The sequence below is a fragment of the Elephas maximus genome, chromosome 16 (genome assembly GCF_024166365.1).
Source record: "Elephas maximus indicus isolate mEleMax1 chromosome 16, mEleMax1 primary haplotype, whole genome shotgun sequence".
Taxonomy (NCBI): Eukaryota; Metazoa; Chordata; class Mammalia; order Proboscidea; family Elephantidae; genus Elephas; species Elephas maximus.
Window position 1 is genome coordinate 43691559 of NC_064834.1, and position 27941 is coordinate 43719499.

At 37.2% G+C, this 27941-nt stretch overlaps 1 protein-coding gene across 2 annotated transcripts in view; it reads right to left on the reverse strand.

Annotated features, from left to right (window-relative positions):
• IDE (insulin degrading enzyme) overlaps positions 1–27941 on the reverse strand; it is a 113820-nt gene that overhangs the window by 12224 nt on the left and 73655 nt on the right. The window contains exons 12-20 of one of the 2 annotated variants that reach the window (XM_049855715.1): positions 19035–19137; positions 17364–17486; positions 15429–15511; positions 11176–11320; positions 8842–8952; positions 7634–7754; positions 4258–4349; positions 3133–3244; positions 240–407 (exon numbers count right to left, since the gene is read on the reverse strand). In XM_049855715.1, coding sequence (XP_049711672.1) covers positions 240–407; positions 3133–3244; positions 4258–4349; positions 7634–7754; positions 8842–8952; positions 11176–11320; positions 15429–15511; positions 17364–17486; positions 19035–19137 — 1058 coding nt within the window. Of the gene's footprint in view, positions 1–239; positions 408–3132; positions 3245–4257; positions 4350–7633; positions 7755–8841; positions 8953–11175; positions 11321–11819; positions 11965–15428; positions 15512–17363; positions 17487–19034; positions 19138–27941 lie in introns of both variants that reach the window. The other variant, XM_049855714.1, reaches the window with a different exon arrangement.

Genomic DNA, 27941 nt, shown 5'->3' on the forward strand with positions numbered 1-27941 from the left:
CTGGCATGTATGTGATATAAACACAGTGTCACCTCATTAAGAACTTCTTTCACGTCCATAAGACATTGGCTGCTTATCTTTTAGAAGTCAGTCCCCTTAAGAGGGTTTTCACAAGTTTCTCTGAGTACAGCATGCCTGAGCAGAGTGCTAGATGGTCCTACATGTGGAAGATGTTTTCTGAGGACAGTGGTTGTTTATCCAGCTCTATGGTATCCTGCTAGTCCCCGCTCCCCTCTTACCCAGCTGCTCCTTGGTGCGCAGGGTGTTGAAACAAGGCTCAGAGATGATCTGACAGAAAAGCTCCAGAAACATGTTCTCTGAGGTGCTCTGCATGTCTGTCTGATAATATATCTCGATACCACAGTTGTTGTGAATTTCATTCCTCTGCTGATAAACAAACCATCCTTCTGGGAAGTTTCAAAAGAAGGCAAAAAGTTCAAAAATTATTTAGGGTTTAATGAAGTCAATCTTCTGTTTGGCTTTTTGAAGTTCTTCAGTTTGGTTGGTGTTTTTAGAAACTGCAAACTGCAATTAATTTGTTAAGAATCTGAAACTCAATTGACTTACCTAAGGGAATCCTAATACAGTGATCTGCACTCGGTAGAGTAGACCCTCAATAAACAGTCACTGAATTTCAAGGGGAAAGAATTTATAAAAGATCCATTTTATGACTAAGCATTAATGCTAAATGTGATCCATAGTTAATAAAATGTACAACACAGTATATGTATTAGATTAGAACTGGCTAACACATGTAAAAACTTCAAAAGAAATACCCACCTGTGTTTTAACTACACACAAAAAAATAAAAAATTACTAGTTGTGCCTTCAGTATCTAGTGTTTCTATTTAGCATTCTATTTCCAATATTGTTTATCCACATCCACGTCATTTCACAAATAGAGCAAACCCACTGCTGTCAAGTTGATTCTGACTCATAGCGACCCTATATAGGACAGAGTAGAACTGCACCACAGAATTTCCAAGGAGCTCCTGGCAGGTTCGAACTGCCAACCCCTTGGTTGGCAGCCGTAGCACTTAACCACTGTGCCACCAGGGTTTCCAGAAATAGAGCAGTATGTGTAAAATGCTTAGAGTTAACTCAGTCCAACATCTCATTTAAAGTTGAGGAAGCCAAGAACCTGAGAAGTGGGGGCAACTTGTACAAGAACACAAAGTTGGCTAGTGGAGAACTGAGACCAAAACTCAGATCTGTTGATAAAATATTTTATCAAAGTTATAAATAGATGATCATATTTTATGAGTCAATATCTTTATTTCATGAGTAATAAATGTGACTAGGCACATACATACAGCTTAGCATTTATTTAGTATATAATAAGTCTCACAAAATTTTTATGACATATTTGTAACGATATGTTTGCTCACTCTTACAGATAGTAATTTAGACATCAAAGATAAAGGGAGGCAGAGAAGCCTGGTGTTGGATTTCATCTATTTCACTTTTCTGACCAGGTCCAAGTTTGACCAACAGTCAAATTTTCTAATGTACACTGGCGGCCCTAAGAAGAGGGAGGGGAACATGGGCTGTAAGTCCCTCCCCACCCCACCTCCAGCCTTTGCATTCATACCCCCAAATGTCTTCTCCTTCACAATGCCTTAAATTTTTCCTTTTAAATTGTAAATGCTGCCCCATGGAGAGTTAAGTCAAGGACTATTTAAGATATAACTGATCAGTTGGCTAAATCAGAAAGATGGAGATGTACTTCAATCCCAATGTAAAAGTAGAAGTGCTAAATAGCTTAAATAGGGAGAGAGTTATAGATTGAATGGTATCCCCCCAAAATATGTGTTGTGGATCCTAACTTCTATGTCTGTGGTTATAATTCCATTTGGGAATGGGCTGTCTTTGTTATGTTAATGAGACAGGATTAGTGTAGGCTGTGTTTTGAGTCAATTTCTTACAAGATATTTAAGAAGCAGATTAAGCAAGCAGAGATGGGGGAAGACAGATACCAAGCCACGTGGAGATCTCCAAGGAACCAGGAAACAGAAGCTGAAGACACAAGGACCTTCCCCGAGAGCTGACAAAGAAAACCCTCCCCTAGAGCAGGCATCCTGAATTCAGACTTCTAGCCTCCTAAACTGTGAGAAAATAAATTTCTGTTTGTTAAAGCCATCCGCTTGTGGTATTTCTGTTATAACACACACAAAAAAACAGCACTAGTTAATTAGACAGAGAAGTTCAGAAAAACTGCTGAAAGTTTAGAAGAGGGAGCAACCACTTGTAGCTGGGAGTTATAGAAAGTTTAGGTGAGTAGGTAGCTTGCTCTAAGATGAGTCTGGAAAGATGAACACTACTTCAAGAGGATGAAATAGCTAGGGGAAAAAAAACCACCGATGAGGCATGTGTGGGGAATAGCTAACAAATGAGTTTGGATATCAATGTATAGAGATCCACAGGGATCCTCTTATAGAAGTATAGTTAGAGAGAGAGAATTCTGTCAGAAAATCTTCTGGTGGGAGTGTCAGAAAGGTGAAATCGGAGGCAGGCAATTATTTAGAAGATGGCTAAAAAAACTAATGATTCTTTCTGATTACTGGTCAAATACAGTTCCACCATACAGTTTTGAACAATACTGAAAATATTGCTTAGTAAGTTTTTACATTAAAAGAAACCATTGTGAATGTAAAAGTAACCCAACATTGCAAATCTCAATATATTATTATCAATTATGTTAATTCCTTATAAAAATATACACGCAAAGAATGCATGTTGTGATCTGTACCTGTGGCTTTCCTAAAACTATTTCTGTCAAAGACTCCTATGGACTTCAGATTCTACGTTATGATCCCTATTTCCGTTTTTTATAAATAAATTTTAGTTTATGCTTCTAGCCAATATTTCTTTAGCTTTGTGATATTATCACTTCTTCATTCCTTTATACTCAAGTGCCAGTCAATTCTAGTATCATTCTCTTCTAAATAATTGCCTACCTCCAATTTCACCTTTCTGATACTCCCACCGGAAGATTTTCTGACAGAATTCTCTAACTATACTTCTATAAATAGTAGAGGATCCCTGTGGATCTCTATACATTGACAACCAAGTGAATTCAGCCTATCTGTAGTCACCCATGATAATATGTCAAAGTAGAGCATTTCAACTTACTGTCAGGGAGTTGAACTTCTCTATATCGAACCAGCTGACTTGGAAGAAGAGGTTTGGTATGAGCATGTTCAATAAGAGTGTCTTCAACCATCTGCATAATTCCTAAGGCAGCCTGGGGAGAAAGATATGTCACAGTACATTACAAAAACACAAACATATTTGGTATGTGAAAATAAAAACATTTTGCTGGATGGTAGTCTATGCAATATGAAAACAACATACTTGTGAAATAAAAAAGCCTAGTCAATCATAAAAACGGGTTTTCAAATTCTAGTTTAATACATTTGATCCCATTCAAATGGATAAAAATTGAATCTGTTAACATAGTCAATTTGCAATATAGTCAATATGGTGGTAATAAAGAGAAGCAGAGATACAATCATCAACACTGATCTTGATGCTGGGAAAAAGGCATTGCACAGCTGGAGAGGTATTGGTGATGGAAACTTGGTCCCCAGTGGACAGTAGATACTTGGGGTCTTAGCATAACAAATGAGGTGAATTATTGTGAGTAAAACTGACCTTGGTAAAAAACCTGTCTCTGTCAGTTATTAGCATCTGACCTTGGGCATATTGTTTTGGAGGAAGAGTGTGGGTTCCTGAGACAGAGTGCCATGAGAACTCAGGAGTGCTTTCCATGTGCCAAGCACTTTGTATGTACTATTTAATTTAATCCTTATAACCCAAGATGTAGGTGCTACTATAATCTAACTTTACAGGTAAGGAAATTGACCATAGACATCTTCAGATTACATTTCTAGTATGTAGTAGAGTCAGAATTTGAATTTGGACTGTTTGATTCCTCAGTATGCACTCTTATTTGCTACCCAGTCCTGCCACCTATACATAGCAGAGATAACTATTCCCATCTTCTCCAATGATTGTACAGGATAGGCAACAGCAGAGGAAGCAGCCATGAATACAGGTCCGCGGTTAACCACCATCATTCTACTCCCCTGTGCCCTCTCCTGCCTTCCTCCACAGAGCACAGAAGGCTGGTAACTCTAATGTGCTTATAATCACACTGTGCTGGCTAACGGTCTTAAGACAGATCAGGGGGAAGGTTTCTTGCACTGATTCATAAGAGATCACTGAAACTACACATAAAATAAACACACCACCCACCTGCTTTGTTATGTTTCCATGGAGAAGGGCTTCAATGTGCAACCGGGACAGAAGCTGAGGTATGAATGCCTTAAGGCGAGGGAGGGTAACATCTGTAAAGGTGTAAGAAATAGTAAGCTCTAGATATGAGGTGTTTTTTTTTTTTTTGGTTTGTTTTTCTCCCCCAACTTTTTGAGGTAATTTCAGGCTTACACTTTTAGTCTCCTCCAATCTGTGACAGTCCCCATTCTTTCATGACCTTTTGACTTTTGAAGAGTACCACAGTTATTTTACAGAATGTCCCTTATTTGGGTTTGTCTAGTGTTTTATCATGATTAAATTGAGCTTACGTTATTACTAGAAAGAATACCACAGAGGTGAGGCGCTCTTCTTAGTGCACCGTATCATGGGACACGCGATGCTGACATGTTGTAGTACTGGTGACGTTAACACTGATCACTTGGTTGAGGCGGTATGTGCCAGATTTCTTCACTGAAGATTGACTGTTTTGGTTATAACTGAATAACTCAAAACGTTTCTTCTATAAGCAATTCTGAAAAGCCCACCTGTCCTTTGATGCCCATTTTTCCCACTGTAATTAAAAAACACTTGTTTTAGGGGAAATACTTTGAGACTATGCAAATATCCTGCCTATCAAATTTTAACCCCTAATTTTAGCATCTATTGGTGGATACTACCTGTAGCAATTATTACGATGGCACTCGAAGGCGACTTTCCTGTTTCCCTCAAATCCTTTTACATTTACTAATTTAATTCTTCTATAAGGAGGAATTGTCTCTTCTCTTTTTTATTACCACTGTAATAATTGCTATGGGCAAGATCCATCGATGGATGCTAAAATTAGTGGGTAAAATTCAAGGAGAGAAAGGGGAATTAACTTTTTTTTTTTTTGGTGGTAAAAATATATGTAACAAAACATTTGCCATTTCAACATTTCTTACATGTATAATTCAGTGACATCAATTATATTCATCATGGTGTATAACCATCACCACTATCTGTTTCCAAATTTTTCCATCAGTGCCCCTTAGGCAATAATTCCCCCTTTCCCACGGCAATCAACTTTTAACAAGGGTTTATCATGGGTCAGGTAGATATTATCTTATATTTTATAAACTAAACCAAAAAAATCAAACCTGGTGCCGTCAAGTTGTTCCAACTCATAACAACCCTATAGGACAGAGTATAACTGCCCCACACAGTTTCCAAGGAGTGCCTGGTGGATTTGAACTGAAGACCTTTTGGTTAGCAGCCGTAGCACTTAACTACTACACCACTAGGGTTTCCATTTTATAAACTATTTACTATTATATCCATTTTAAAGGAAAACTGAAATTAATAAAATTTGAGTTTCTTGTCCAAAGTCATCAAGCTAGTAAGTTGCAAAGCTGAGATCTGATCCTTGGTCTGACTAATTCCAGAGTACACTCCACTGGAGCCTTAGTGTTCCTTAGGAGCCTCTCCGCTAGGTGATCTCAACGCTCTCAGCTGACTTCTATCACAACACTTACCTCTCACTTCTATTGAGATGATCTGTTTACATTTATGCTTCTCCACTAGACTAGTAGAGGTCCTTGACCCAAGAAACGCCATCTAATTAATCGTGTCAAATCTCAAGCACCTGGATTCCAGCACCTGGTGCAGAGCAGCAGTCACTAAATGCTGTTGGGCCACAGTGAACTCCGAGGCTCTTGCCACCGAGGCACCTGGAGAGGCACCTGGAGAGCTGACTGACTTAGTGGGTCACAGAGTTGCCAGTCCCTCACACTGAGTTGTCTCCAAATTAAGCCACCTCAGCATTACTGGTTTATAGCATGAAGGTATATATCAAAACAGAATGGTTATTTATTACAGCAGAGAATTACAAGCATTGAAAAGTGCTGACTTTCTTTTTATAAAGCACATTTTAGGAAGGCTTCACATGCCTATGAGATAGCGTTCATTTTAGAGCTTACTCTGCTTAAAATTCACATGCCATCTGACCCAGATTCTAACAAACGGGAAAAAATCAGACACCCCTGCTTTTTGATCAAGCTGAATGCTGGTTCGGTTTCTTGACGACATATTTAAAATCAATTATTTAGTATTTTTTAAAAGGGTAAAATTCTTTTAACCATATAAAATTCTTTTTGTGAAGAAAATTATATTAGCTATCCAGATTAAAAATGCATCTGTTTGAAATATCTAGAATAGGTAAATGCACAAAGACAAATGTTTATTAGTGGTTACAGGGGTTGGGGGTGGAGGGAATGGAGAGTTATTGCTTAAGGGGTACCCAGTTTCTGTTTAGGGTGATGGAAAACTCTTGGAAATAGTGGTGATGGTTGTACAATATGACAAATGTAATGTCACTGAACTGTACTTAAAAATGGTTAAAATGGCAAATTTTTTATTACATTTGTTTTACCATATTTTAAAAAGAGTATCTGCTCTAGTTAACGAATTCTATAATATACACTCCTACCCAATGCCTGAGGTCACCAATTAAGTAAGGATTTTTAATATTTTGCTCTTGATTTGTCTCTGAAGACATCAAAAGCATAGTATTACATAATAAGTAGGGACTTGTCATAAAAGATGATTAAAAATCCAACAGTATTCTTTTTTAAAATTGCATTTTAATTCTTATTGCTGGGCTTGCAGGAAGGAAGATTAACTGGTGAAGTAATACTGGGAAGTAAAAACGATCGAACAGTAATAAAGGATGAAGTCTGTCTACATTCTTGCAATAGAGTAACCCTGAAAGTTATCTCATTTCATTCAATAGATATTCATCAGACACACACTGGGAGCATAATATCATACCAGATACTAAATAAAGAAGATATAAGAAAGACACAATCACTGTCCTCAAGGAGTTTAGGACTTCCAATCAAAACTCCTGAAAACTAGATTTATAGAAAAAAAAAAAAAAAAAAGAAAGAAAGAAAAGACAACTCCTTAGGCTTTACACATTTCCTAGTTTTTAACTGAACTGGACAGACCTAAAGATGCCAGGGCAGGAAAAATGCCTGAGCACTCTCTTTCTGTGTGACAGAAGTTCAAGCTCAACCCGTTTTTCATTTTTTGAAAACTTCACATTAATGAGGTAAGTGCCTGGGTAAGAACACTTAGTCATCTGCAGGAATCTGTGAACAATAATAACTAATTGCTGGGTCCAGGTTGAAAATAGCAAGTGTGACAAAACTGCCTGAATGCAAAAGCCACTTCAAAGGTTACCATTGTTTTCATAAAAAATGTGCATACCTGGCTTTAAATAGAACTATGTTATTATAAAATATTATATAAACTTTATCTAAACATCTGATAGCCAGATAAACCAATTCTAGAAAAGAAATGAAGAAAGCATTAGGCTTTTGAGTGGAACAAGTCTCACCATCCAGGGCTTCTTTTAACTCGTCTTTAGTCCAGGCTACTTCGGTCATCAGCAAGCGGAGGTAGTACATGGCATGCTGGTGAGGCTGCTCAGCCCGAAAATTGTTAAGAGATCGCATATACTAGTGAAGAGAGATATGAGCTCGTTCATTTTGTAATTTTTTAAAAAGCTACTTCAAAAGATCAGCTATAATCAAACTTAATTTTGTATAAATTATGCGTTACTAGGATATGGGAATATTTACTTCTTTCTGAAGAATATAACTAAGAATGAAGGCTTACCACCGCTCTGATATTTAAACTAATGGGCACGCTGCTTCTTTGTCCAGACTGCTGCTTCACCCCTAGCGTGTGACATGTACTCTAACAACTTCCACTAGGAAGTCCTTCATCTCTCTGAAAGCTATCCCCAGCTTTGCAGGGGCTCCATCTTTTGTCATTCTCGGATTCTCCACTATAAATTCTGCAAGTCTCTATAGTGTTACTAAGCAAACAACATGGATGTGTGTGTGTGTAAGAAGACTGGATCTTCATTTCAAAACTGATGCTAATTTCTTATGGTGTACGACGAAGATCCCATTTTGGCTTTAAGAGCAGCTCTCCGTTGCATACTTCCATTGCTGGGCCAAACGTGGGTTAAATTTAAGTAGAAGATACAAACCAAACCAAACCCAGTGCCGTCGAGTCGATTCTGACTCATAGTGACCCTACAGGACAGCGTAGAACTGCCCCATAGAGTTTCCAAGGAGCAGCTGGTGGATTTGAACTGCCGACCCTTTGGTTAGCAGCTGTAGCACTTAACCACTACGCCACCAGGGTTCATCAAACCTAAACAGTCTGCCTTAATATGACAAGGTTTTATCATGGTAGGGCAGAACTCATTCTGCTGAATCAAGCGTTCTCATCAAATGGAGGCTGGATGAAACCTTCAAGAAGTCTCTGACAGCCACCAGGTGTACCTTAAATTCTCTCTCTAAAAACTCAGTATTGCAACTGCCTTAGCTCTTGGGGCCTATGGAGAAGAGGGCCAGGTGTCTATCAGAGCTTTACAGCTTTCTTTCTGGGTAGAATACAAGATTTCACAAAGACAGGGTGAGATGAATGCAACAGGATTATGAATGTTTCGTTTCTTCCTTTTAAAAAAAATTTTATAATATTACTTTATGAATAAAAAGTTATAAATTACAAAAATTAGTCCAGCAAACTTACTGCTTCTTTGATAATTTCAAATCTTTTTTCATCAATCTCAAAGGTAGCCATTTTCTCAATAATCTTCTTTAGCAAAATTGGTTGTTTGTCATTGTAACCTTTCACTGAAAGCTACAGAAAAAGTTAGGTATTAAAGGTCTAAAAATATCATGGAACAACTTCCAAATAAACATACTAAGCTTGATTTTTAAACATCTAGAAAATTCCAAAGTCAGGTGTATTAAAAATGAAACAAGAAATTCAATTAATTTAACTTCTCACAAATATAGTTTAGCCTTAGAAAGATAACATTAACCATTTTTATTAGGTAATACCCAAAAGCATAATTTCACTTTTCCTAAACAAAATCAATAGTAGGCAAACTTACCTGACACCAAACTATGGCTGCACACACTATATCATCATAATTCAAGTTCTTATTAAATCAAAATTAACTACAGAATGTGTTTTCTCTTCAGAAAGAATTTCTAATGAAAAGTAGGCTTAAGGTTTTTATGGGTGTGGTAAAAATCACAGGGGAGTGTTACCTAGCAACTACTGCACACATCCAAAATTATTTATGCTTAAAGATTTTAAAAATCACCCCTGCAGAAATCAGGCAGCTTCAAGTTTGTATTATATGGCATTTTGACACTTTTTTCATTCCATGTTGCCCAGTAAGGATCCATACTTCTCACCTCTGTTGATATCCCAAAAGCAAATAGCAAAAGCAGATGTGTAGCAATGATACATTGTATGCACCATCAGAATTTTGCCTTAAAACAATACAGTAAGTCCTAGAGTTAAAAATGTCTGGCTTACAGGCAACTCTTAAGAATAAACTGCCATAAAGCCTATTATATTAAAAATTGGAGCTAACTACAGTGGTTGCTAGTAACAGACTCACGCACCACTTCATGATGCTCATGAAAACACTGCTCGGTTTGGGAGTGTTTTGGTTAGCAGCGAGTTCTTTACCACTACACCACCAGGGCTCCTTTACATGCATAGAAAGGTAAAATACATGCTATATACTAAAACAACCATTCGACAAACTGATGTTAAGTAAGAACCCTGTGTACCTGTTCCGATTTACCTCCAAATTCAACTTAGAGAAAGACTTAAGAACGGGTCTTGTTCATAAGCCGGGGACCAGTCCTAATAGTGAATTATTAGTGTGTAATAATTTTTTTTTAATAGTCTCTGATAGTTTCTGAAAGTGTAATGCTTTGAAAAGTGGGGAATACCTATGTTATTATATTTCCACATGGTGGTACCCACAGCAGGAAAGGGTACACTGCAACTAGTATACTGTGAAAGCCCCTAATCTGTGAAGAATGACATACAAAAACCTCGGCAGGAACGAAGGTCAGTGGCTGAGAAAGCACAAGTACTACAGGGACTAGACCAATAACAGGAAGCCCATTTCATCACAAATACAAAATCATTCATGTTAATGATAATTTGCTACTAAAAGTCAAAGGCAAAAACCAGAAACCGAATTATTATTTTTTTTATTTGGAGTTAATTTTGATTCTGGGCTTCAAATTTCCCAGACTCTGAGAATGGTTAGATTACATACATTCTTATACATTAAACAAAAGCTACCGGAGGATTTATTTATGTGAAGAAAAAAAAAAAAAGTCACTGCAAAACAAACAAAACTTAAATATCCTAAGACCTTTAGGATGAGAATTTTAAAAGGAGTACACAGCACATGCTCTCATTGTGATTTTTACTAGAACATACAAAATATCTTTAAGAAAAGTGAAGATGAATGTGTGCCATCGAAGGGATGTTAATTTGGAACCAAAACAGAAGCAAGCTTGGAAACATATCACAAACAGTTCATGAGAAAGGGTCTAGTTATTGCTTGGGGTGCATTAATAATGCTTATTTTAAATCACCCTAAAAGTAGTGATGCATTCTACAAAATAAATGAAAATGTCAGGTGTATTCAAACACAGAAACTTGGCAATACTATCAGCAGAAATAAAGGAAGCTTATATATTCAAGCACCACGACAATCATTGTGTGTATCTTTTTACTTACAGATGTTAGTATACTCAAACGCATGAAAAAGCAGCATGCTTTCATGATTAATATATTAAACATCTCAAGCTGAGAACATGCAAATAAATGTAGCACACATACATGTTCACAAGGTGCACTAAACTTTACTGAATCATTCATTAGTGGAACTAACACTAGTTTGAGTTCTTCAATCATTAAAAAGATGCAAGGTAAAAAACCATCAACCTTCTTGTTTAAAAATGCGGAAGTTAATAGTTTTCCCAAGCTCAACATAACGCTTAAATGGTGTGGTGCCTTTTCTTTGGTTTTCATTTTACTTACAAGTATTGCATTCATTCCTGATGCAACGCCATAGCTCAAACCTGAGAGGCGTGCTGCATATGTATACTCTTTTAAATCATCCTTCAATAACCTGATAAACAGGTATGTCATGTTGCAATGGAGAGGATCAGCATAAATGTAGCGACTAACAAAAGAAAAACAAAAGAAATGCTTTGATACCTCAAGCAGTGGCATGGTAATGAAGAAACATGACATGACCGAAGAGTATGGATATGCAGCCTCATAATCTGGATTTCTAGGGAAACAGTATAAGCCAACCTTATGTTTTACAAAGGTTGGAAAACTCCATTCCCTTTTGCCAGAGAGCAAGACTTCAGATACAGAATGGGTGAGATCTAAACGTAAAATCAGGGGCCAATTTCGTTTTAGGAGGAAAATATGACAATCTGATGAAAGATGGTCCAAAACAAGGAGAGAAAGAAATCAAGGAAAATTTGAATATGAATGGTATATTGCTGAATACTTAGAATAAGGCCTAACTTAAAAATTAAATGATGAGAAAATATGATTAGCCATAAAGGTTAAGAAAATAAATTAAACTCATACCCTTAATCAAAAACGCTTCCAGCAAATCAATATAAAAAATGTTGATGAGTGGAAGGCTCTAAGATATGGGTACTTACATACATCCCATAGATGGTATTTTGGAGGTCATAGCTCAAGTCTGCTAGCTCTGCTGCATATGCATACTCGTTGAGTGAGTCTTTGAGGAGCTCAAGGTACAAATAGGCCATGTTACAGTGCAAAGGGTCCACATAAGCAAATGGGCTGGAAGAAAATGTTGACAGTAAAATAGCTGGTTTATAACTTCTCAATGTAATGTGGCCTTTTGAGTTGGATCAAGAAACAGAACACTGGTTAATATAATTTCCTGAGGAGGAGGTTAAATTCTTCAGTCTGTTTCTTCTTCTCATGAGGAAAAAACCCAAGATGACAGAAAAAGAAGCCCGAGAGACATCATGTGTGCCGGTGGTGGTGAGGTGGGAGAAGGAACTGCTTACCCTAGATGATGAGGCAGAAGTGAGAAGTTAGAAATGCAGGGCAGGTCAGGAGTGGGAACAGGTCAAAACCCATGTCTGTGTTTAGGCCAATAGGAGGAGGCATGGCCGATAGAGCTGATACAGCATTTGCATGTCCTCTTCCTCCCACAGGTAAGTCATACCCGTGGTGGATGGGAGTGTGAGATTAAAAAGTTCGTTGCTGTGATCATATGGATGTGGAAGACACCTGTGAAAATGTTAGCTTATCCTTGAGTTTTCCCCCAAACCAACAAAGCTAGAGCACTGTCAGTAAAATAATGGATAATTTCCACCATAAAACTGCAGGCAGAACTAGGAAAAAATATTAAAATTGGGAAATATTTAAGTGGGAAAGAATAACAATAGAAAAACAAACAAAAAAAATTAAAATCGGGAAATATTTAAGTGGGAAAGAATAACAATGAGAAAGGAAATAAATTATAGAGCCTGACTCGACAGCACTGGGTTTGGTTTTTTTTAAAGGCTAAATTAAGGAGCCCTGGTGGCGTAGTGGTTAAGCGCTCTTCTGCCAACAGAAAGGTCAGGAGCTCCATCCCACCAGCCACTTGGTGGGGGAAAGACATGGCAGTTGGCTTTCGTAAAGATTACAGCCTTGGAAACCCTACGGGGCAATTCTACTCTGTCCTATAGGGTCGCTATGAGTCGGAATTGGCTTGGCAATGGGTATGGTTTTTTTGGATTAAGGCTAAATAGGACCACAGAGATCATTTAATTTAAAATCTTCATCCCTAAATAAGAAACATAATTTTCCCCATGTCACCTGGGCTGGCAGCAGCAGAGCTGGGACTCAAATGCAAGTCAACCAACCAACTCATTTGACCGTATGGCAACGCTTATCTTTATCAGAAGCAAGTAAGAGGGTCATTCATTTATTCAAAATGTATTACATTCTTACAGTGCCAGGCTCTTCTCTAGGCACTGGGAATAAAGACAGAACAAAACTGGCAAAGTCCCTGACCTCACAGAGCTTACAGTCTACTTGGAAGAGACGGATAATATAGAGAGACAAATTTAAATATGATATATCAGATTGTGATAGCATTATGGAGAAAAATTACGTAGGGTAAGGGGAACAAGGAGGGAAGAGGTGTTGGTGATGGGGAAGAAAGATTGCTAGTCTACTTAAGATGGTCAATCAAGGCCTCTCTGAGAAGCTGACATTGGTTCCAGGCCTGAAGGAAGCAAGTGAGCCCTGAGATGTCTGGGGGACGAACTTTCCAGGCTGAGGAAACAGCTAGTGCAAAGGACCTGAAGCAGGTACCTACTTGGCTTGTTTGGCAGTAAATTAAAAGTTTCACTCTATCTGTAACACAGTAAATATAACTAATGTACTGATAGCAAAGCCAGCAATTGTTATCAAAGTTGGTAATACGGCAAAAACGGGGATAAAATGCTTAGCCATTTAAAAAACTAAGATCAAAGAGAAAATTCTATAGCTGTACAAACATTTCCGCCTTGGAAATCTAAATGAATGCTCTGCCACTTAATTTTTTTAAATATGTCATTTAATTTTTTCAACATGATCACCAGTTTCCTTCTTTAGGTAAGCAGCAGCTCAGAAACTTAAGGCACGCCTCACAAAAGCAAAATCATCAACTCAGGAGAGCTGCAACAGACCCATGGACATCTGTGTGCCTCTCTCAGGTGGGGGTGAAGGGCCAGAAAAGCCAAATCTTGGAGCTCAAAGCCATGTGGCTCAGGTGCAAAACTCCAAGAAGTGTCCTAAAATATCCATCCATGGCAGCTATACTGGTGTAATCGGAAAGCCTCCTAGACTAACTTTTAAAAGAGAATTGGAATGCCTCAATTCTGGCTCATTTGTTATTTTTTTTTTAATCGCATTATTTTGTAATCAGATACTGTACACTTAAATATGTTTCAGAAGGTTTTAAAAGCTCTAATGAGGTACATATAATATACTCCCATTGCTGAAAAATTAAAAAGGATATACGACACAGAGAGAGAAAACTTCTGTAAGAATGTATAAGAAACCCAACAGTGGTAACCTCCAGAAAGACCAGACTACAGAGAAGGGGACTGGTGGGAGGCGGACATTTTAAACTGAGTTTGAGCAGTTTAAAGAACAAAAAATTGTCAAATGGCCTCTCAAAAGGTATTTTGAAGAAATTCAAAATCCTAAAAGGCCACATAGGAAAGCAGTGACAAGCTGCTTAGAGTGTCAACAATACCACTCTACCCAAAAACTATATGCCATAACCTGACAACCCACATCTGGGGTAAAAAATTAACAACCTCAGTGCAGCCCTAGATAATGCATGGATCTCAGGCTATAAAACACAATGCTCACATCTCTACAATTTCAACATACTTGTTGGTGAAAATATATTAACTTTCAATTTAGAGATACTTTTTTTCCTTTTCCAAAACACTTAGAATACAAAAAAATAAAGCTTTAATTTCATGTCACTCCAATCTAATAAAAATTCTCAATGAAAAAGTTGCAATCATATTGGATATTATTACATGATAATGGGTTTATTTCACATAAACCACTGAATTTTAGAAACACAAAATTTATAACGTGTAAACCCAAAAAGCAAAATTAAATTGGGTGATACGCTTTTATCACTAACAAAAACAAGAGGAGACAGATGATCTGGAGATTTGCATCGAGAAATCACTGCAATGGAAGTTTTTTGGTGATAAATTTTACTAAACATCTTTTTTATTCAATCAATTTTAAGTTATCAAGTCAGGAATACAGAGAGCAATGGCTAAGGGTTCCAGTCAATTAAAGGGCTGGAAGAGACTCAAGGTCATTTAGTAACTACCTCTTCTTCTGGGAAAGGTCCAGGAATACTAAGCCAAAAGCAAAACAAAAAGCATCCCAAATAGTTCATTCTTTCCTCAATAAGCCTTCCAGGTAACTCTATAACCTCCTCATGTTCCGAAATTTTGAATATCTCATTCAAGATTTAGCTTTAGGAAGGTCCTCCTAATAGCTACGTAAATCATTTCAGCTGCAGAGTGTACTCATCGATGGAAGGGAAAAGGAATTAAAACCTTGGCTTTTACAATATCCCCTGAGAGCAGCAGCCTTCCTTTGTCTAGACAAAATAATCCTAATTCCATTTATCTCTAGACATGGATCCTCAAGGAAGCACAGAAACTTTTAGAAATAGAAAAGCTGATATTCGTAAGAAGCTTTGTAGCTACATTCATTTTACATACCTGAAAAACTCAAAGTTGAGACAAGCCTTTGGCAAGAAAAACTTATCATCTTGTTTGAACCAGAGTTTGCTCATAGCTGTGTCCTGTGATGGAGAAACAATTTGGTTAGGAAAATATGGGCATATTCAGCAAAAATGTTCAATCGAATCATTTTTCACAAGGAGAAGGACAGAAGCAATGGTTGACAGTTTTGTTCTGGAGAGGCTGCCATCTCATAGCATTGAAGCATACTCAGAGGCTCACCAGGTGGAAAATTAAAGAGAGAAAACTGCTGATCCCAGCTGAGAAAAATCACATTTCTATCTCCCCTGGGGAAGGGAGATGTGGGAACAGTCAGGGAAGAGACAGATTGAAGAAACCAATACCAACTCTCCTGTCTGCCATCTTCCTGGGCACTAGAAGACAGATGCAGAAGTCCTTAGGGTGGTGTGGTAATCAGTCTCCAAGATGGCCCCCTACAATCTCTGCCTCTTAAGATTCACACCCTTATGTAGTCCCTCCCATGCTGGCCCAGCATAATACGACAGAAGTGATGGTATGACATTTCTGAGATTAGATTATAAAAAACGTTGTGGCTTCTATCCTTGGTCACTCACTTTCTCTGTTGGATCACTTGTTTTCTGGGAAGCCAGCAGCCATGTCAAGCAACTCTATGGAGAGGACTACATGGTAAAGAACTGAGGCCTGCTAACAATCACGCAATTGAACTTGGAAGAGAATCCTCTTGCCCTAGTTGACCCTTCAGATGACTAAGGCCCCAGCAGACAGCTTGACTCAACCTCATGAGGCACCCTGAGCCAGAACTATCCAACTACGCCAATCCTGGATTCCTGACCCTCAGAAACGGTATAAGATAATAAATATCCGTGGTTTTAAGGAGCTAAATTTTGGAACAATTTGTTATGCAGCAATGAACAACACAAGCAAGGCTGAACAAATAATCCATTACCTTGACTCTCTACTCTAGTAATGCTATTCTAAAACTGGCCTTAGATGTCCATTTGAGTCTACCTTGGAACTGACAAGAGATACATAACTGGTTTAATTTTCTCCTTACTTTATTCTGAAAAGGCTTCTTTTTAAAACTAACAAGCAAACAAACAACAACAAGAGAAGTAAACAACTTTCTGTGTAACTTAATATATAACTCACTAAAATGTTATTTTTAAAGAAAAGTGGTGTCTCCTTAATATCCAGCTGTCTGAGATAAATTAAATTTGATGTTCCTAAACACTGGTTTTTGTCTCATTGCATTAATCTGAATGTTAGGTCATCTGAAGAAAAGAAAACGAAAGATGTGTCTATGGTGGTGAGGGAGGGCTTGCAAGAGTTTAGAAGGATGTCCCATAATAATCTGATCCATAATTAACATAGGCATAATTCACAGTTAACAAACTAACAAAGGCATGAAATAATAACATGAAAAGAACATTTTGAAAAAGGAAAAAAAACAACAAACTTCTCTATCATCCTTCCCACTTGCTTTTAACTCCATTAACTCCATATAGGTACTCTGTCATGAGAATTGTTTTCAAGGGCAGGAAATTCAACAGCTTCCCTTGGACATGTACTCTTCCAGGCTTTAGAGATTCTTTCTTAACTCTAACTTGAATGGTATAGCATAAATCAACTTTCTTATTGGGTCTTCAGGGGATATAGAAAAGAGGCCGCTACCTTTGGACAGGCTTGTGCTAATGGCCCAGAAAACAATCCCCTGGATTCTATGTTGGTTAGTAGTTTTGTTTGTTTGCTTGCTTTAACATTTCAAGCCTTCTTTCCTTCTGGTTATTTTTTCTGCAACTTTTACCTGTCACCTCTTAGCATATGAGCCCCCCAAATCAACATAATACCAAATGTAAGAAACCATCTCCCTAGTCCCTTCCATGTACTAAGTCTGTACCCCCAAATTTAAAATCCATGACTCTAATGTGTTACCTTAATAAGAGCAGGGTATGGTGTTGCTTCTTTTTCTAATGGTAAAATCTCAAAATTTGTGGGAATAAATTCATTCTTTGTTGGAAGTTTAAATTTTCCGTTCAGGTCGGCATTTTGCCATTTCTGGATAAATAGTGAAAAACATATAAACACAAGCAATTAGAGTCTGATTCAAGAGTTTAGAACAGTCAATTTGCTCAATTTCAAGGCAAAGATTAAGGGGATAAAAGTCAGCATTCTTTTCCTTCATATATAACGAGGTCTTTACCAAGATCTATTGATGGGTTTTCATGAAACCTGAGTTGGGCTTTCTGGTACTAATGAAAGTTTTGCACTAATTTATCCATGTTTCATCTATACACATATCCAAAATGATCATCTAAGGTTAAGGAACAATTTGAGACTGTGGCACACAGAGAGGCTGAAGTTCACATGAAGATCGTATTTGTTTTAGCTCTTGGAAGAATGAAGAACAATCTATACAGGAATATGTTCTTATATCTGCTCAACAGGTCATTTATATAAAAGTTAAACTTTCAGCTATACTAAATTACTCCTGTGTATGGCCTGAAAGCCAGGCTAAAGGAGGCTTCATTCACTTCAGTGCGTCTTTTAAGGCCTGGCCCATACCTCTCCCAGATGACCATGTCAACTTTCAAGTGAGCTAGTAATTCAACCACAAGGCTAAGGACAAAGTTAGACTTAAGTCTGGATTGTGGGACAGGGCTGACACAACCTGTGGGTTGAATCTCTTCCATGGGCTATTTCCAAAAGCTAAGTGGGACACCACAGGCCATTGACTATTGAGTCCCAATTTACAAGGCTTTTCATTATTTAAAAAAAAAAAAAAAAAAAATACTATCGATGCCAATAATTCTGAGTTCAGTAATTGGGTCTCCAGCTGATGTGGCACAGTTTTGCAGATCGCACTTCTATTTTCATCCCTTTGTGTCTTTTGGCACTGGGATGGAGAGGATGTTGGCCATATTACAAGAGGCAGCTTAAGTCTCCAAAATGGCTTAATAGTATGAAACAGGAAACACATTGCAAGAAATTTCACTGATGAGATCCCACATACATTTGTTTTTAAAAATTCCCATTCAGGGTAGGTTTGCCATGATTAAAGTTTGGTGAATGGAAGTTCTCTCTTGTTTCAGGGATACTTCATACCCAGCACTAATTCATGGGAGATCAGCTTTCCTCACAGTTTAGGAAGATGGGTATTCTCACACACTATGTCAGAGATACCTGAAGTACCAGTGATGATTTGCTGTCTTATACTACTTCTTCTTTTCTGTATTGTCCTTACACAGGTACATTTAAGGAATGTCCGTTACTGGAGTTTAACTAGTCTGGGCAGAACAAGGCTTTCTGCTCTATTTCCATGAGTAAAGGACACAATCTTAAAGCTACACAGCCAACAAGAATGATGACAACAACAACAACAAAAGATACACCCACACGCACCCACAAGAAGATGGCTAGAGTGCCACTTTTTCATCCAAAAACCTAAGCTCCAGCTTTCCATCTCTGGCTCACTCCTCTCAGGATGGTACAGACATCCTGAGCCATCACTGTCCACACTCTGGGCCTTCAGATGGTAGATCCAGGAGGTCATGTCTTTCTGCACCCCTCACGCCTCAGGTTTATTCACAGATGGGTTAGCCCTACCTTAATGACTTCATCTGATATGGCTTCTTGTTTGTACTGGGTTCCATACCACTCTTCTGTGCAATCAGTTTTTCCTTCAAAAGATTTGGAAACTATTGCAACCCTAGAGACAGATGAAAAAACAAAAACAAACAAAAAACCTGTAAACCCATGTTGTACATATAAATTTATTGAATCTAACTCATGGAGATATAAATAATATCCAAAAATGTGTTGGGCCTCTAAGACCCAGCAAATCCTGTAATGCTTAGCCAAACATGCAATGGATGCATAGACAGGCAATGTATGCACAGAAGTTTCTGATTGTAGTGCCTGCTATCCATTGGTTATAGCCTATCATTTTTAGTGTGAAAAAGTGCTTGCAGCAGAGATTCTTATAGGTATGCTATTAACTAAAATGAAAAAGAAAAGTTAAGGGAAAAAATTGAGCAAGTTCAAATGAAAAACAGTCCTTAAAAAAGCAAAACAAAAGCTGTTCCCTCCCTGGGAACAGCTAAGGCCCAAAGTAAATAGAAATGGCTAAGAAAACTGTTGGCTTAGCCAGAGATCAAAAAAATCACAAACACACCAAAGGAACTTTTATTATTACTTACTAAGTCTGTGCTATATAGTTTTTTCCTGCCAGAAGCTAGCATTAAATATATCTACCACATATCCATTATTGTCCTTGCTGCTAGAGGAGAAGGGGATAATACCAAGAAATGCCTATCTTCTAGTTTATGAAAAACTTTCTTTGATAGGACCCTAGAAATGGCCCCAAACGAAAAGTCAGATGGGGGAAAAAAAAAAGTTCAGGGAGGGAAGGTAAAGGCAAAATGATGTCATAAGCTAAGTGAACAAAAGATTACAGGAGTAGAGAAGCAAAAGAAGCTACATACCAGTGGAACTCTATAAACTGTCGCTGTGAAGGACTGTCAGGGACATCTCTGCCCCTGCTGCCTTTAATTATCAAAGTTTGAATCATTATACACCCACCAAAGACTCAACCCTAGGCTGGGACCAACCCTATTTTGAATCTTGTGGATTGTGCAGTTCTAGGCCGAAAGGCTGGATGGCTTGGCATAAAGTCAGTCCTGTTACAAGTTCCACTTTTCCCTTATGTCCTAATTCAGATAACTAGGTCTATGTCTGTTCCTGCTTATTCTCACTCACCCTCCTTGAAGTTTGGTTCCAGCCTTTGAATGTCAGCCTCACAGCTGAAAGCCCAGTACAGGCAGTCAAAACTCCCTTGCTATTGAACACCCGTCCATTTCCAGAATCACAATCTCTATGCTCCAAATGCCTGCCCCTTGTTGATCTCCCCAACTTCACCGTCTGGTTGTCTGAACCACCATCTATTTATTATTATTATTCATTTACAGAAAATACTCAACCTGGCTGACTTGACTGGCTCTTATCATCTGCTTTTAGGTAAATATCCTAAGCAATCTGACTCACCTATCTTTCGGTATGACCGACTAATCTCCCAGCTCCAGGTGTTCCTGCCACTGACCAATACCAGTTCTAGAAAACATGCTAAGTAAGAAGAAATATAGAAACAGATAGAAATCACACAGTTTAGCAGATGAAAGATGTCTGTTATTACATCCAGAAGGAAGTAATGCATGCTGAGAATTCCTTTAGAGACGTATGTGTAGAGAGCGTATGGACAGTGTCTTTTTTTTAAGAATGGAAATTTATATTCACATTTATATTCATTATATCTCTATAGAGAGAAGTCTCCATGAAAGGCATTATAAAGGAAAATGTTGGCAAATTTCTATGAAAATGGAGAAATTAAGATTACCAAAAAAATAAGCAAAATGAAAAAGTTTGGCAAAAAGTTCGCTGTAAATGTGATCAAAATAGAGATGCTTTATGAACTCAAATCCACCAGCCACTCCTTGGAAACCCTATGGGGCCGTTCTGCTCTGTCTTATAGGGTCATTATGAGTTGGAATCGACTCGACAGCAACAGGTTTGGTTTGGTTTTGGTATAACAAAGTGAAGTGTATAAATGACGTTTGAAATGTTATAACGAAGTAAATATGAAGTAGATGAAGACAATTCATCAAACTAGGTACATATCAAATATGGCCCTAACAAAAAGATATCTTTGCAGATGAAGAGTCACTGTATCGTTAAGAAATTCAAGCTGAAATACATAACAGAAAAATGTGTTTAAAAAAATAAAATAAAGGTAGGGAAGAGGAGTAACAGTACAGAGGATACATTTGTCAAACCTATATAGAAATCTGTGAACCAGAGTGTGGAAGCACAAGGAAGAGGGCTTGAATTAGGAGAAAAGGAGAAAAAGACCAATCACAATAATCAAAGTAAAACTGTAGACAGCTTCAGTGCACTTAGCTGCAGTTAAGAAAAACAGGCACAGACAGCAGCATTTTAGACTATCTTTTGGCAATCTAATTATGCCAAAAAATTGTTTTGATGACAGTTTTCTCTTAAACACAGGGAGGCAATGTTATTCTATATTTAATTCTGCCCACAACAAGCTGACTTCTGATATGGTACTAAAATAATCCTCAGGAATATCAGAAAAAATGACCTTTTCTTTTTATAGTGAAACTGACAAGAGTGAGTAAAGGAAAACAGCGGTCTAGAATGCATGCTGACCCCCGACTTCAGGTCAGCACATTTAGAATGCTCAGAGGGAATCAACAGCTGTTGGAGCTGGATGGGACCTGTTTGGAAATAATAGGTCTTCTGACTACAGACATTAAAAGGCAATATGGTTCCTAAGGAATGGAATCTTAGGAGATTTTTGCAAATGATCCCTTAGAGAGAACAAAGAAGATGACATACAAAGGAAGAGGAGAGGCTGCATAGGTAAACTGTAATGAATTCAAGGGAACCAGAGGAAAGGGCGTGGATCTGGCAATCAGGAACTTGGATTCTGGTCGAGACTCTGACTCACTTTCTTTGAGATCTGGCCAAAATCACACTCAAGATCTAAATTGGGCAAGTAATTTATCCTCTCTAGGCTTCAGTTTCATTACTTTTTAAATGGAGGTTCAAACTAGATGAACTCTATCATTCCATTAGTAGAAGTCCACAATATCATGGTATCAAATTAGATTTTCAGAAGATACATACAGAAGAAGGAAGAAGGTGCAAAAAAAAAAAAAAAAAACTATTGATGAGACTCAAACATCAAACTTAAAGAATAGTGACAGGAAGGCTAAAGTGCTGAAGAAATTGAGGCTCATGAAAAATGCTAAAAACTATTTTTTAAAAGGGTTTCTTAAAGTAAAAAGGAAGCAAGAAGGGTTAAGCCAGAAACTTGGAGAATTCAGGGACTCCAGATTTTCTGAAGCCATGGAGGATAGATGAATCCCTGAAACTACTACCCTGAGATAATCTTTAAGTCTTAAGCCAAAAATATCCCCTGAAGCCTTCTTAAAACAATAAGACACATCCAAACACCCTGAGGGACTGAAGTAGCCGAAGGTTTGGGACCATGGTTGCGGGTGTCACCTTGGACAATTGGCATAACAAAGTTCATAAATAAAATGTTCTACATTTAACTTTGGTGAGTAGCATCTGTGGCCTTAAAAGCTTGTGAGAGGCCATCTAAGATACATCTACTGGTCCTATCCCATCCAGAGCAAAGGACTAATGGACCATAAGCTCCACAGCTTCTACCAGCCTGAGCCCAGAACAACTAGATGGTGCCTGGCTACCACTGCCAACTACTCTGACAGGGATCACAACAGAGGGTCTCAGACAGAGTGGGATTAAAATGTAGGATGAAACTGAAATTCCCACCCCTCATAAAAATACTAGATTCACTGGTCTGACAGAGACTGGAAGAACCCCTGACTATGGCTCCGGACACCCCTTTCACTCAGAACTGAAGCCACTTTCGAAGCTTACCCTTCAGCCAAAAATTAGGTCTATAAGACAAACAATAACACACTCGAGGAACTTGTTCCTTAGTTCAGTCATGTATACGAGTCCAAAAGGGCAACACTTGCCCAAAAGCAACGACAAGAAGGCAGGAAGGGACAGGAAAAATGGACAGATGGAAATGAGGAATCGGGGTATGGAAGGAGAAAGTGACAACACATCACGGGGATTGCAACCAATGTCACAGAACAATTTGTGTATAAATTGAATCAGAAACTAATTCACCATCTAAGTTTTCACCTAAAGCACAAAAAAACCCCAAAAAACCCAAACAATAGTTTAGCTTTACTAGTAAAAAAAAGTCTGTCTCTGAGCATTGTGCTCTTTGAAGATCTATCTAGATGGGATCAAACTGACAACAGCAACTCAAAAGATTAGACAGGAAACTCAGGGGGCAGTGAGCTTATTTTAATGGAGGAGGAACAACTCAAAACAGGAGGGTGAGAACAGTTGTACAACTCAGAGACTGTAATCAATGTCACTGAATTGTACATGTAGAAACTGTTGATTTGGCGTATGTTTTGCTGTTTATATTCTCAACATTGACAACAACAACAAAAAAAAAAACTCAAACATTAAAACAAAAAACTTGTAGAATTCTATCAACTTTTACTAAGCCCTTACCAGCCTGAATTCTGGGAAAGACAAGTAGAACACAGTTCTAACCTGGATGGAACTCATGAACTAATAGGACACATGACCCAAAGCAAAATGTTATAAATTTATGTTAATAGATGACAGGACTAAGGACTACTCCTCTCTTATTTACATGGTCTCTACAAGAAACATGGGACTTTAAACTGTAAAAGTGGACCAAACAACAGAAAAAAAGAGTTGGAGTCAGGGTAGGTAGGTGAGTGAGCAACCAACTGATTCAAGTGAGCTCACATCTCCAAACACAGATGAGTAACATTCTCTGATATTTAGGCAACTAACCAATCACAATCACAATAGGATCGCTGTCCATAACCTTCAAGAAATGCTGATGGACAGGAGAGGAGACAGAGATGGGAGACAGACAAATGCTCTGATTTTCAAAAACAAAAAGGAGTGGAGCCTAAAAACCATAAAATCAGTAGATTAGGTACTGACCCCTGACAAAATTCTACATTAACTGTTTTCACACACTTAAACAAGACAGTTATCACTAGGATCTGCATAGATTCACCAAGAACAATTACCAAACGAACTGCTTTATATATGACTTAAGGCATGTGGCAAAGACTCAATAGCTATATTTTTAGGTTTAGTATGGTAAAACAAGCACCAAATAATAGGATCAAGGGAGGTAGATGGTGATGATGATGGAGTAGTAACAGATAAACACCTTTAAACCTGTAGGTCAAATCTCAATATTCAAAAGAACTTTCGAGCAACTGGAACTGGCTATCTTGATACTTAACGAGTTCCTCGTCCTTGGAGGAATTTAAGCTGAGGCAGGTAAACTATTGGTTGGGGATATTACAAAAAATATATATACCTGAAAGAGGTTAGACTAAATGACCTATAAGACTCCTTTCATTCGTTCTGAAGGTTTCTGCTATTTCCCTACCTGTCAAACTTGTCTCAGTGGGTATGAAAGAAGGTAATCTTATCCCCAAGCAATCCCAGTCTGGCCTGGCAGCTGGCACTATTATCCCAGGCTGCTCTGCCCTGTATCACTGATCTGTGGCTGCAGTTACAATGGTAACAGCCACAGAGACCAAGCCTGTAGAGAAAAAATGGCTTTTCTTTAAAGGTGAAGGTAGAGAAAATAAGAGGTACTTAACTATAATTGCAAAAAGTATTAAATTTAGAAACGTGCAATTTAAACAAAAGTAAAATGTATGTTCCTGCAAATTCACTCCTACAAAGTGTTGCCTGGCTCAAATTACTGGCTCTAAAGCAGCAAGAATTATGTGAACATAATTTAAATCGTGATTTTTTTCTTGCAAAAAAAAAACACATGCTCATTGAATGATACAATCTTAATAGCATTACCTTGTATTTGTACAGCACTTTTCAACTTTGCTAAATCATTTTGCAGCAGATAGAAAGATAAATTATCGCCATTTTTTACAGATGGGCAAGATCCAAGGACATTAAATGACAGCCAGTGTTCAGGACATTATATAAAGTTAACTGTTCACATATTCCTTTGCCAGATGGTGAACACAGAAGTTGTACAATAATTATTCAGTAGACACTGGTTGAAGAAATAAACTGTACAAGACCTCATGAATAGTAGGTGACAAAAGCACACATAACTAGTCACTTGAAGGAAACTTAAGGGCTTATAGTGTGTTCTATTACTAAGTTTAAACCTCTTTATCCTCATGATGATAGGCAATGTTTTTAAAAGGTATATAATAAAATTCAAAAGGAATTAGGTTATTTTTCCAAATATATAGTCTACACTGAAGAAAATACAAATGTTTAGACTGTCTTACTTGTCCAAAACAAGTTAATGTATATTGTGGGTATTTTAATACGATATATTTTAATCTTTTAAGTAAATGCATAGATCACCTTATAAGCAGAAGTTTTTAATTCTGATGAAGTCCAATTAATCAATGTTTTTTCTTTAGGGGTTACTGCTTTTTGTGTTCTTTCTAAGAAATTTTTGGCCATCTCAAGGGTTTGAAGGTATTTTCCTATATTTTCTTCTAGAAGCTTTATAGTTCTAGCTTTTAATCTACCTCAAATTGATTTTTTGTGTGTTGTGTGAAGCAAAGGTCAAGTTTCCACTTTTACATATGGATAATACAGTTGCTGGTACCATTTGTTGAAAAGACTTTCCTTTCTCCATTTAATTATGTTGGTGCTTTTGTCAAAAAAAAAAAAAAAAAAATCAATTGGTCATAGATGTTTGGGCCTATTTATGGACTCTCTGTCCTGTTCCATTATTTCTTTGTCTAATGCCAATACTACAGTGTCTTAATCACTGTAGCTTTATAGTAAATCCTAAAATCTGGTGGCAGAAATCTTCCAACTTTTGTCTTTTTTCCAAGAGTGTTCTGGCTAACCTCTGCATATTAATATAAGTTTTGGAATCAGTTTACCAATTTCAAGGAAGATAGGGAGAGAGTAAGGAAAGGAGGGAAAAACGGAGGAAGGGATTTGAACTGTGATTGCACTAAGCCTGCAAATCAGATTAGAGAGAAGTGACATCTTAACAGTACTGAATCTTACAATCTATGAACACGGTATATCTCTCCATTTATTTAGATCTTCTTGAATTTCCCTTGGCAGTGTTTTGTAGTTTTCTTGTGGAGGTCTTGCTTATCTTTTGTTAAATTCATTCATTAGTATCTGCTTTTTCGTTGTGATTGCAAATATTTGTTTTCACTGACTTTTCCCATTTTTTGTTGCTAGTATATGTAAATGCAATTGCTTTTTTTACACTGACCTCATAACCTATGATTGTGATGAATTCAATTATAAGTTGTAGTAGAATTTTTGGGGTGGTAGGCTCCTTAGGATTTTCCAAAAATACAATGTCTTCTATACATATATCGCTTTAAACTATTTATACTTCATAAACTATATCTCAATCTCCAACTAGACTACTTCAGGCATGAATAACTTAAAATATTAGGTTACATAACTATTTAATCTTAAACTTTCTCTGTTGTTAGTTCACGGACTAGAAAAAGAAAGATTTCCTGGTTTTTCAATTCCTGAGTACTTAAATAAGCTATCTAGAGCTAAAAAGAGCTTTTGTTGCTAAAGGAAGAATGGTCAGCTCACCAATCTCTGATGAATTCACAGCTTTGAATAACTTCCTCTAGGCAATAAATATGGATTTAAAATATTGGCAAGAAACTGAGTGGAAGACATATTGAAATCTACTGTGTTTTATCTATCAAATGGGTACATGAAACCAGAGATTTCATTTCTATATAATTTCAGAAATTATTATCATGTTAGAAATTTATAATTTTAACCTTTAATACATTTTTTAAACTAGATTTAGATGTCTGTACATAAAAGATTTTTAACTAAATACCAAAGAATCTTATTACAATTTAAAAATTCTAAAAGTTTGATATTTATTTCTACACATCTAAAAACTTTATCATTTGGACAGGTAATATCTAGTGGCTAGTGGGCTTTGCTAAAAGAAATGAGGTCACTAGAGTCTACTAGCTACCTAAGGGTGACAACGGCTAGGCCAAGCCCACCTGAACGTTAGAATACATTACTGTTCTCAACGTAAACTGTATAATACAAGTCATATGTATGGAATTATAGCCAATGAATTTTTATATGTCTGGGAAAAGTACAAACACCAGTAACTAAGAAAAAGGCTGATAAAAAAATTTTTTTTCTTCAGAAAGTTCTGCCAGATGGTTGATTTTATTTATGAAATGATTGCTCCATAAAACCTATTTATTCAATTGAAAAGTTCCCAGTAGGAAATACATGCCTGCCAGATGTAAAAAGTAAAGAAAAAAAAAAAAAAACAAAACAACATGCCATTCAAGTATATTCCTTCTAGCATTAACTTTAGGCAGAAATAGCACAAGCTCCTCAAGGCTGTCCTTCCTCTAGCAAGAATACCTCAGTTACTGCACTAAGAGGTCCAACTTTTGGTCTCCTGGTTAACCACTAGTCAGTCAGAAGGTTTCTCAGATTTTAATCTTTAATCTCACTCAAGGAAAAAAAAAGGGTGCCTTCACTTGCTTATAAGAGCAAGACAGATGAGCTGATACTTTGGCCATTTAAGTCTGGATGAAGCCAGGAAAAAATAATTTATTATCACATTTTATTCATGATAACGAAATTAAGATTTTTTTTTTTTAATAATCTTTATTTTTTAGAGAATATTGCTTCAGAATAAACTAGGGTAGGAAGGATAAGTGAAAAGGGATGCATATAGATGAAAAAAGACTGGTCATGTATTGATAATTGTTAAAAAGTTGGGTGCTGATTCATTAAACTATTCTCTCTACTTTTGGATCATGCTTGATAGAAAGTTTAAAAACATTTTATTCACAATTACAAATTTTCAGATTCTAA